We start from the raw sequence: 12,368 nt of genomic DNA, 5'->3' as shown, positions 1-12,368 counted from the left end.
ATGTAGACCTAGTTCACAAAATTTCATGTAGTGACATTTTATTTTAACCCAATTAGTGACTTTGTGATAGTTAGCAACGCTGAATCTAACAGCTGCCCAAGTTCAGTAAAGACAACCCAGACTGAGCAAACAGGTCTATTCAGTTTACAGTAAGCTAGTATTGGCTTTCTTGCATAAACAAATAAAAAAAGAACACAAATATTAATATTATTCTAATGTGGAGAAAAAAAATCCATTCGACTGAACACAATTTATAGGCTAATTTAACAGAAAAGTTAGGGTACCGGTATATAAGCTGGATTAAAAAAGTTATTAAATGCAGGATGTCATATCAAATTAAAAGTGCATTTTACATATTCTTTAAATCATTGCAAATAAAAAAAATCAATTTGAAAATACACCGACTGACAGAGCAAATGCAACACCAAGAAGGAGTGGTCAGAACTTTATGCCAATTGCAGGGTAGACTGACGTCACTGAGGTATGCTCATGATGTGAAATGCGCCGCTGTGCTGCGCACGTAGCGAACGATAAATGGGACACGGCGTTGGCGAATGGCCCACTTCGTACCGTGATTTCTCAGCCGACAGTCATTGTAGAACGTGTTGTCGTGTGCCACAGGACACGTGTATAGCTAAGAATGCCAGGCCGCCGTCAACGGAGGCATTTCCAGCAGACAGACGACTTTACGAGGGGTATGGTGATCGGGCTGAGAAGGGCAGGTTGGTCGCTTCGTCAAATCGCAGCCGATACCCATAAGGATGTGTCCACGGTGCAGCGCCTGTGGCGAAGATGGTTGGCGCAGGGACATGTGGCACGTGCGAGGGGTCCAGGCGCAGCCCGAGTGACGTCAGCACGCGAGGATCGGCGCATACGCCGCCAAGCGGTGGCAGTCCCACACGCCACGTCAACCGCCATTCTTCAGCATGTGCAAGACACTCTGGCTGTTCCAATATCGACCAGAACAATTTCCCGTCGATTGGTTGAAGGAGGCCTGCACTCCCGGCGTCCGCTCAGAAGACTACCATTGACTCCACAGCATAGACGTGCACGCCTGGCATGGTGCCGGGCTAGAGCGACTTGGATGAGGGAATGGCGGAACGTCGTGTTCTCCGATGAGTCACGCTTCTGTTCTGTCAGTGATAGTCACCGCAGACGAGTGTGGCGTCGGCGTGGAGAAAGGTCAAATCCGGCAGTAACTGTGGAGCGCCCTACCGCTAGACAACGCGGCATCATGGTTTGGGGCGCTATTGAGCATGATTCCACGTCACCTCTAGTGCGTATTCAAGGCACGTTAAATGCCCACCGCTACGTGCAGCATGTGCTGCGGCCGGTGGCACTCCCGTACCTTCAGGGGCTGCCCAATGCTCTGTTTCAGCAGGATAATGCCCGCCCACACACTGCTCGCATCTCCCAACAGGCTCTACGAGGTGTACAGATGCTTCTGTGGCCAGCGTACTCTCCGGATCTCTCACCAATCGAACACGTGTGGGATCTCATTGGACGCCGTTTGCAAACTCTGCCCCAGCCTCGTATGGACGACCAACTGTGGCAAATGGTTGACAGAGAATGGAGAACCATCTCTCAGGACACCATCCGCACTCTTATTGACTCTGTACCTCGACGTGTTTCTGCGTGCATCGCCGCTCGCGGTGGTCCTACATCCTACTGAGTCGATGCCGTGCGCATTGTGTAACCTGCATATCGGTTTGAAATAAACATCAATTATTCATCCGTGCCGTCTCTGTTTTTTCCCCAACTTTCATCCCTTTCGAACCACTCCTTCTTGGTGTTGCATTTGCTCTGTCAGTCAGTGTATATGCAAGTACCAGGCTATAACTTATCGCCGTTGCATCTGAAAATATTGGTATGTGACAATGTCGCCGAACAAGTACCGACACGCGGCACATATATGATTAAGAATGATAATTCTTTGACAGAAATGAGCACAATATTGAACCTTAGAAGCTGAAATATTTCACACTATTTTTCTGGGCATCACACAATGATTGTACGAAATTTTCATCTTTTCTGGTGATTTTCCTAAAGAGCAATTCAGTAAAATGATTGAAGTCTAAGGAAAGAGTATTTTGGTACAGTACGACTTAAATCCAAATTGAGGGCAATTTTCACTTCTGAACACTTCAAAGATAAGACTGCGGCTTAAATCCAGAAGTTCCTATTGTCCAGTCATCTCCAAAGTGGTCTTCCTGAGCTTTATAAATTGTGCACTTTGGTTACAACTATTCCCACTACATCATCATCTGTAGAACGACCTTTCTTGGTCCTTTTTGTCCGCAATACTCAAAGACAGAGTCGTCTCTCTACATCAGTAATGATGTCTATAGAGAAGAATCATCTTGTTGGGACAAAAGCAAGTGAGGAGTTTTACAGTGACGTCACCAAGGTATTCTGAAAAAAGAAACGCAGACTCGAGTTCACCTACATGTAATTAGGGTGAATAGAATTGGAATCTACTAAATACATTGTGCTACTGCATGGTTATTAGTTGTATGCTTTCAGGGGGAATCCAGGATACGCCACTGCAGCTAACCATTTGCTATGCATTTCTGAAACAATCGATTAATTCTCTTTTCATACCAAATAGAAATGAATCTGAAGTACTGGTAGCTGAATTGTTGGGCTAAGGAGTCCTAAAAATGAGACAGCCATATCTTTCCAAAAGCAATACAATCTGCATTTTTTACAAGAAAATTAGGTTTCTCCAACTTATTATGTCTTAAAAAAAGAGACAGTACAAAACAAGAATTTCTTCAGTGATTGCAGAATAGGTTAAATGTCATAAATGTCCTGAAAATTAAGCCACAGGAAACAAGTGTAACTGGTATATCTTTTTTTTCTTTGAATCTGTCTCATTATTATTTTTTCTAGGCTAAATTTATTTCGGTAATTAATTAAATATAATACAATTGAGCAGTGTGCATTTGCTGAAGAGACCTAGTGTTTACAGTGCAATTTGTTTTCTGCGATGGGCTAGAACAAATTTGTTACTGCCGGGCTAAGTAACATGGACAGTAGAGCGCTGGCCTTCTGAGCCCAACTTAGCAGGTTCGACCCTGGTTCAGTGTGGTGGCATTTGAACGCACTCAAATACGTTAACCTCATGTCGGAAGATTTAATGGCATGTAAAAGAACTCGTCCAGGACAAAATTCCAGCATCTCTGCATCTTCAAAAAACATAAACATTTAGTTACTTGGACATAAAACAAATAACATAATTATTAAATTTGTTACATTCACCGACCTTAGTCTTAGTCTCACCCTTGACTTTGATGAGTGGTGGTGGTGATTATTGTTTTAAGAGGAAGTACAACTAGGCAATCATCCTCTATATAACACTAATCAGAGAGAAAAAAATGGAAGGGATCCAACACTGAAAATGAAGGAAGGGCCACGAAGGGCATGAAAATGAAAGACTCCCTAGGCCTCGAGTGCTCTAATACCGTGGTCACCAAACCACGTGCCCAAGTTCAAAGCACATGGGGCCCCCACTAGTAGCCTCTTACAACAGGCAGGGGATACCGGGGGTGTTATTCTACCACCGCCACCCACAAGAGGATTGGCTCTGACAATATGAAAATGAATGAGGTACAAGCGATACTAGTAATGCTATTTCTCATGCAGCTAGTCCCCGTTATGAATCGTGTGAAAATGTCACTCAGTCTTCATTTCCCTAGTATACCACCTTCAATGATGCCTAAGTAATCTACGACAGCTGATGGCGGAGCTGTTGAAGATCAAACAAGCCCGCGGCCTGAATACCCAACTTACAATTCTGCCTTCATAATAACACCAAATGTAATGATTATGTATCATATTTTGGCAAACATGCCTCACCAGGACAATTAAAATATAGTGATGAGAAGGAGAATATGATAAAAACAGGCTACAAATTATGCTACAGTCATGTAGTAATGTAGATGGAGGCATTACTGTGATTAGTGCCATGGTTCAGCGTCTAGCACTCAGAGGGCTGAAGTTTGACCTGGCGGAATCTAGGATGGAATTTTCACCTGAAAAATCAGTTAGTGTCAGGAAAAACATCCGACCTTAAACCCCTGCCCAAAATCTATGAGCCACAATGCCTTAAACTGTTTACAATTTTGCTTTATGCCGCACTGACACAGATAGGTCTTATGGCAAGGATGGGATAGGAAAGGGCTAGGAAGGGGAAGGAATTTTTTTTGGTTGTTATTTTGCTTTATGTCGCACCGACACAGATAGGTCTTCTGGCGACGATGGGATAGGAGAGGCCTAGGAATAGGAAGGAAGCGGCCATGGCCTTAATTAAAGTACAGCCCCAACAATTGCCTGGTGTGAAAATGGGAAACCACGGAAAACCATCTTCAGGGCTGCCAACAACGGGATTCAAACCCACTATCTCCCAGATGTAAGCTCACAGCTGCGCGCTCTTAACCGGGGGAAGGAAGTGGCCGTAGCCTTAATTAAGGTAATTAAGGAGTGAAGAAATGGGATACCACGAAAAGAAAACCATCTTCAGGGCTGCCAACAGTGGGGTTCGAACCCGCTATCTCCCAAATGCAAGCCCACAGCTCCGCGACCCTAACCGCACGGCCACTTATAGAATGTTCAGAAAATTGTGTAGTGGGGAGAACTAATTCCCCTTAAGGAAAGCACAAAAACAGACGATCAATATAACAGTCTACTTTTTTTTTTTTTTTAGAATAACAATCACAATGTTGACAATATATTTCTGAAAACACATAAAGATCGCCAAACTATGCTTAAGAGAGGCGACACTTAACTATACAGACATACGGTAATTATCAAACTGCCTAATAAAATAATACACTCACCTGAATGCTCCAAAGTCGGTATCTTTAATTCCAATTTCGTCCTTCAAAGTCCAGAATCGAGCCTGGCTAAGAAGAGTGAGCATGGTTCAAAGTTATTACAGGTTTGTTACAGGTAACACTTTTAGGTTAACTTCTGTTCATCTCTTAAGTGACAACTATGGGGCACTGCATAAATGCTCCCGCATAATATTATGCGGTAACATTTTATCCTTTTCCTAAATTTACTCATTCAGACAAGAGCGAAAAGCTTCCGAAAATATATAGGAAGCCAAATTATATTCCTCGCTGTGAACAAATAAAAAACATATTCACTGCACTGTACAATGTTTGACGTTTATGAAAAATACGCGACTGTATCTCTAATTACACGAAGCGCTTCACTTGCTTTAAGTGACAAGCATCCATACAACAACAGAATCCTTAAGAAATAAATATAAATATTTTCTTCCTGCGAGATAATACAAAAACATTCTCAATTATGACATCTGACGTTTGTCTGTGAAAAACTAGTCGTTCTGTTTCCTGTTCCTGCATATTTTTATAGTACGCTAGTACACCGCAGGTTGCGTTGTTTGTTTAAGAGGATCGCGACGGCGGTGATTTCGAATCGCCACTCGTTTCTGTTTTCCTGCGTTGTTTATTTTCTTGAACTATACCTCTTCCAAATATCTTCAATATCCTGTCCTTCTTCCTCTCCTACCTGTTGGAATCGCTTACTCAATTTTAGCGACAAATGTTGTTGCCACCTCCTTATCCTTCAGTTCATCAAAGTTATATTTCCTTTGAAGTTTCCACTTTTAACTACAAGGCAGCAGTTCCTGTTCTATTTTCTCCTAATAGGGTTGCCTCTTCCATCCTTCGCCGTCCAACGGTTTTTCTATACCATAACTCAGGCACACAGGGCATTCCCTGTTTTAAAAAAAAATTTAAAAAAAGTGTTCTGACCAGGTGGACACAAGAAATTCCGAGAGGTGTCACCTCACGGCAAGCTCAACGTCAGTCGTACTGTACTTCCTCAGACGATCGTAACATCACTCTTCTTTATGCATAGCTATTCCCCTTATCGTCCAGCAACCTGTACAGCAGCGACCACGACAGCCACTACCACCACCGCCACTGACTTCAGTCAAACAGCCGCAACAGCTTACCACTTAGCCGTAATGTCTAGTTTTGCCGCTCCTGACTACCAGGCCAGATTTCTTCCCACGACACCAGCTTCGCAGGGGGACAACACTACAGTTCACTTCCAGTTTAAGAGGTTTTCTACACAGTTTGCTCAGGAGGAAGGACAAGCTCCACGACGCCTTGCTCTGGACCCGAAACCTGCACCATCGACAGACATTACAAGTGCGCCTCCGCAGGCCACGGAAGTCATCAATCAGCCCATTTCGGACTTTCATCCGTATCCGGCACAAGACGTCCCATCATTTATTCGCGTTAGCTCCAACCTACCCCCTCAGGAACGCATTCATTTCTACTCTCTAACCCTGCCCCCAAGTTCCAGTCTCCCAACGGCAACCCCCCTTCCCCACCACGCTACCGCCTTCTCAGTTGTGTAATATGAGGTGTTGACCCCTCTATTACAGAAGAAACAGTAATCTCCGAACTTCACGCGGAAGGCATCCCAGTCAAGAAGGCATTTAGAAACAAGAACTACGGGTCCCACCTATATGGTGAGAATTCTTCTGCCATCGCCCGAAGATGTCGACCGTGTTTTGGCCAGCGGGGTCTCTATACATAGACACCACCATAAAGTGGAACCATCTCGTGCCCCACCACCACAAGCCATCCGGTGTGAGCGCTGTCTCATCTACAATAATCATACCACCATTCAGTGTACCGCCAAGACTCCTAAATGTGGACATTGCAATCAAGATCACTCTACATCCAGGTGCCCAACACGCATCAACCTCCGCAATGCCATACCTGTGGAGGTAATCACGCAATGTATTCTCGCCGCTGCCGTCGCCGCCCTGCACCACCTCGAAATCAACCAGAACTAATAGCACCTATCAGAACCATTGATCCACCTGCATCGCCTAGCCGTTCCCTTTTTCAAATACCTACAGTAGCAGATCTAATTTGTTTTGTCACCATTTCCTTACTAAATATCCATCCCTACAACCGTCACTTAGTCCTCACTCACTTACAAGCCGCAGCAAACCAAACATTCAATCGTCATCTTCTCACCGCCCATTCCGGCCTAAATTCGCACTTCAACTTTACAACCTTAGAAACCCTTGTTTGAACACATCCCCAGTCCCCTAATCTCATGCACCCACACCATATCATCGCATCCTCTCCACTACTTTTAATCACTGAATGGACTTACATCCTTTTAAATGTAGTTTCGCTGAGTGTACCACGGGTATAATGTCACTATTCATATATTGGCCCCTCTGTCTGCAGAAGAGATCACCATGGCGAAGGACTCCACGAAAAAATTTCTAATCAGTACTGTGCTAAACTTTAGACTGTAAAGATAAAACTCATTAATCTATGTTAACATCCCAAGTGCTGTCAAACTGTAGACCATATTTATATATCAATGTACATGAAAAAAATTGATGATGCCCTCCCCCACATAGTATGATAAAGTTATCCCACTTTCACTACCCCGGAAATTACAATACCATCCCCTCTACCTCACCTAACCATCACTCCTTCCATACCACACCATCTCTCACGGCCAGAGAGAGGGTGTTGTCCTCTAAGTGGCCCGCCCTACCCCTTCAGGGTGGGGAATGAAAGCATTTGAACAACAATTGCTTCTTCCGTCAGTTCTACCGCTCTGAAGTCCCTCTTCTCCGCTTTAACTGCCGTTGGGGTTTTCACCGTAACCCTGGCAGTGGACCCTTACATGGAACTTACCAGCGGGGTCAGCTGGTTTTTTAAAGAGATGTTACTCCTCCATCATTCGCCCTTTGTCTTGACTTGTGACAGGCAGAGCCTGGCTTCCCAAACATTGGGCCCAGCTTGGTGGGATTCAAGCGAAAGTCATGTTACTTCAAACATGTCTTGCTTTGCTTTGAATCAGAAGAGATTATCTCAGGGCGATTTCGGTAATCCGGTAATTTTCTACAAGAAATGCGAAGAAATGATCCACCTTAGTTCTTTTTATACATGCGGTTGAAACCTAAACAATCTGACACTATTTTGCGATTTGTGTCCCGATTTCTAATAAAAAGAAACTAAAATCTCCTTTACATAGAATGTTTATTGCAGCAAAATAGCCAGAGAAATATACACATGTATATATAATCAGAGAATGTGATTACAGTTACACACTACAAATAGTTGTGTTAGTGATATCAGTCTCTTTTTGCACATACTGACATGATATCGGGAACATTGAATACATAGTTCACATACACAGTCCTCATTTCGGCAGTGAAATATTTGTTGGTGCATAGTTTATGGTGGAAGCCATATACCGGTACCGGTACAGCAAATCGCGTTATGACGTGAGTTTATAGTTGGCCTGTCTGCAGTTGTCTATCAGTATGCTATCTCTTATAAAAAATTTGCTCCAAATGACTTTCTTTTTCTCAAGTAATATTTGGTAGTTTTTTTGCATGCCTTTGTACTTGGAAGATGTAGGTAACAGCGAACTTATATCTACTCCATGATAAAAATTTGTTAATCTTATAAGTCAGTCTTGATGGTGCTGTTATTTCTACTCCCAGCACTCTTTTCATAAAGCAGGCCTTAATTATTTCTAGTGTGAATAGGTCTCTGACTGCAAGAGTATTCCTGTGGTGGTTATGGTGATCATTGATTTTTTTTTTTTTTTTGCTTTACGTCGCACCGACACAGATAGGTCTTATGGCGACGATGGTATAGGAAAGGCCTAGGAATTGGAAGGAAGCGGCCGTGGCCTTAATTAAGGTACAGCCTCGGGATTTGCCTGGTGTGAAAATGGGAAACCACGGAAAACCATCTTCAGGGCTGCCGACAGTGGGGCTCGAACCCACTATCTCCCGATTACCGGATACTGGCCGCACTTAAGCGACTACAGCTATCGAGCTCGGTGATTATTGTTTTAAGAGGAAGTACAACAAGGCTAATCAGAAAGAAAAGAAAAAATGGAAGGGATCCGACACTTCGAAAAACGAATGTATTGGCCAAAGGAAGAAAGGGCGACGAAGAGCGTGACAACGAAAGACTCTCTAGGCAGCGATGCCTAATACTGTCGCGGTCGGAAAAGAACAAGAGTTGACCAAGAGAGGCCGGATAGGATAGATGGAAGTGAGGAGACTGGCACAAGTAAATCGAAGCAATGCCATGGCTCAGTTCAGGGCCCCGTGGTCACCAATCCACGCTCCCAAGATGAGAGGCCCCGGAGCCCTTTTCAGTCGCCTCTTATAACAGGCAGGGGATACCGTGGGTGTTATTCTACCACCCCCACGCATAGGGGATAAGAGTATCCCACATTACGCTAGGTTTATATGTAACTAGCTGATGTACCCGTACCCGTGCTTCGCTACGGAATTCTACATTGTATACAGAATTCTAGGATAGGTAGTGTACACGTTGTGAGTAAGATTGTATTAAATTGCATAACTCTTAACGTTATCACCTTAGAAACGCGATGGGGAAGTCTCCAAACGTCTCTTCTCATATGAAGACTGGATTAGGAAATTTTCATTGTAACGGTAGGCCCGCTTGCCTACTATCAATCACAATCAAGTTGGGGAGTTTTCATTGTAATTTGTAGGCAGTCAATTTCTACCTGCCTTTTTACAACCTCAGAAAGACTTTCTTAGTAATTTTCCCAACTGAAATGAACATCCCTCTTCACTGCTAATTTGGAATAAAATTAATGAAGAATTTAATAAAAGTGAAGAGGAAGAAGCTATTCTTAAGAAACAACTCTTTTCAGGGTTGAATTTTTATTTAGTGAATTATGGTGCTATAATTTGGAATAGGCCTATATTATAATTCTAGACCAGGTCATAAATGAGCCTCTGCCTTACGTGTGCACACTGCTCATTCAAAACAGGGCATCAGAGTAGGGATCGAATAGCTTGAATACTATGATGAACCATTGTGTTACGTACCAGCAGTATCAGGAAATGTATGAACCAGAGGAATGGCGTGCTAAAGAAGAAAATGTTCTAACTCCCCAGCTATTTTCTGTCAATATTCAGTCAGGCTGTTATACTCGGTTCGCTGCAGTAATCCCATCTATCGGACTTCAGTGGCAGCATAAGAGACAAAAAACATCACAACAAACAATGGTCAGTATAATGTTATTATTGATCAATTTTAAGAGCTTTCGATATTGTAGGCCTTCACATTTAGTTTTCTTCCTACTTTGAAATACCAATCTTTCCATAGCCGGTAGGGTAAAACCGAATAAAACAAAATGATCGGAAATTGTATTCTCTCTTAACTTTTGTTATGTAGTACTTTTCTATAGGACCAATAACATAGGCACTTAAAAATTAAATATTTGATGCCTTCCCCTAAACTACAATTTCATCCAGGGTGAAAAAAATTGTACCGATTTGCATTATATTCTGTTCCCATCGACTTAGCAACAAAAATACAAATTCAGGAGTATTTCCGTTATCATAGTCGCTACGGTAAAAAGGTATCAGACATAAATTATCTGAAATTCACTTTTATATAACTTAAGTTATGTAATATTCATCGATTGGAACACTAATAATATAAATATTTGAGAATTAAATTTCAGGCCTTCCCCTAAACTACCCTTTCACTCAGCGTGAACAAAATAATTTATAGCCTAGATTGTAGTAGTTCATTCCCAGACCTTACATACCGATTTTCATCAAATTCCCTTTAGCCGTTTCCTCGTGATGCGTGTACATACATACATACATACATACATACAGACAGACAGACAGACAGACAGACAGACAGACAGACAGACAGACAGACAGACAGACAGACAGACAGACAGACAGACAGACAGACAGACAGAAATTACGGAAAAGTGAACAGTGCATTTCCTTGTTACTGTGGACATGGCCGATACAGAAATACCATTCTTTTCAAAATCTGAGCAATTTTCAGACAAAACTCTTATTTTACATATATAGGCTTTATTAGAGTTTGGAAAAGAGTCATACCAGTTTTAGCTAAATGTTGTTGAAGATTCTTGATAATTTATGTTGCTTTTATTGCAGCAGCTAGTCTTTTTTGCACATGTATTCTGAATGATGTCAGTGTTGAAAAGTAACACCCAAGTATTTACATTTTGAAACAACTTCTAATGGTTTGTCGTGTAGTACCAGAGTAAGGTCTCCTTTGCCGACATCTACGTGCCAAGCTGTCACACACCGGTAGGATGGTTTTGTATTACGTCGTTTTCATAAACATCACAATGTTAGGAGATATACTATTAAAACTCGATTCTGTTTCAGTTTCCTAGAACTGGTAATTCTATTCCGAATCTTGCAGGGAACTACAGGATTGGTAAATCAACGACACGTCAGGTGATAAGTTGAACCCCTCGTGCTATATGGGAAGCACTTCTTGAGGAGTATCTGCCCTTGCCTACTATAAAGCCTTCCAGAGAACTGCGCAAAAATTCTACACACAGTGGGATGTATTGAAGCTATACACGGTAAACGCATTGGAATTCAAGCTCCAAGAAAAACTTTCAGATCAGTATCAATGGAAGTGTGCGATATTAATTACTGCTTTATTTATGTTGACATTGGAGGTTATGGATGATAGTCTGATAGAGGAATATCGTCAGTCGGAATTTAGACGTACATTTTTCAGTGGATTGCTTCCAATTCCTACCTTTGACCCCTTTCCGAATTCGAGAAATCCCATGTCATATTATTTTGTTGACGATGAGGCATCTCTGAAAACGAACTTAATGCCTTTCGCAAAAGCTTCCTTGATCATCAACGAGTTGGTGCGCGAAATGCAACACTTATGGCCCAAGATCTCCGGGATAAAATAGCTGACTACCCCTTTTCACAGGCAGGTGCAATAGATGGGCAAATTGTTATTTTTTTTTTTTCGCTAGTGGCTTTACGTTGCACCTACACAGATACGTCTTATGGTGACGACGGGCTAGGAAAGTTGGTAGGAAGCGGTCGTGGCCTTAATTAAGGTATAGCCCCAACCTGGTGTGAAAATGGGAAACCACGGAAAACCATCTTCAGGGCTGCCGACAGTAGGATTCGAACCCACTATCTCCTGGATGCAAGCTCGCAGCCGCGTGCTCGTAACCGCACGGCCAACTCGCCCGGTAAATTATATTTTGAGAGTAACATCGCTCAATAACAAATGTAAGTTTAGTTATTCATGTAGTATAACTTTAAATATACATAATAATTCAAAATAAATGTAAACATAATGCCCCTATTTATAAAGCGTTCCCCTACGCGCGTTCTTCTTAGCTTCCATAAAGATAGTCATTATTTTTAACGTACTTTCGTCTTTTATACCCTCGGGCAGCTTGGATAAGTTCTCTGCCACGAACTGTGAAAAAAAAAAACATTCAGCATAGCACTATTCTCCACCTTGTGTATTAGTTTGGTTACA

General features: G+C 42.4%; 1 protein-coding gene across 1 annotated transcript in view; it reads right to left on the bottom strand.

The window, feature by feature from the left end:
* frtz (WD repeat-containing and planar cell polarity effector protein fritz) overlaps positions 1 to 5,120 on the bottom strand; it is a 137,554-nt gene extending 132,434 nt beyond the window's left edge. Inside the window, exon 1 of the mRNA XM_067153590.2 lies at positions 4,839 to 5,120. Within this exon, the coding sequence (XP_067009691.2) occupies positions 4,839 to 4,921 (83 nt within the window). The 5' untranslated portion in view covers positions 4,922 to 5,120. The remainder of the gene's footprint in view (positions 1 to 4,838) is intronic.
* Between the last annotated feature and the right edge of the window lie 7,248 nt (positions 5,121 to 12,368).

Source organism: Anabrus simplex, chromosome 9 (assembly GCF_040414725.1).
Source record: "Anabrus simplex isolate iqAnaSimp1 chromosome 9, ASM4041472v1, whole genome shotgun sequence".
NCBI classification, from domain to species: Eukaryota; Metazoa; Arthropoda; class Insecta; order Orthoptera; family Tettigoniidae; genus Anabrus; species Anabrus simplex.
Note: the sequence above shows the minus strand (reverse complement) of the source record. Positions and strands in the feature narration are given on the sequence as shown.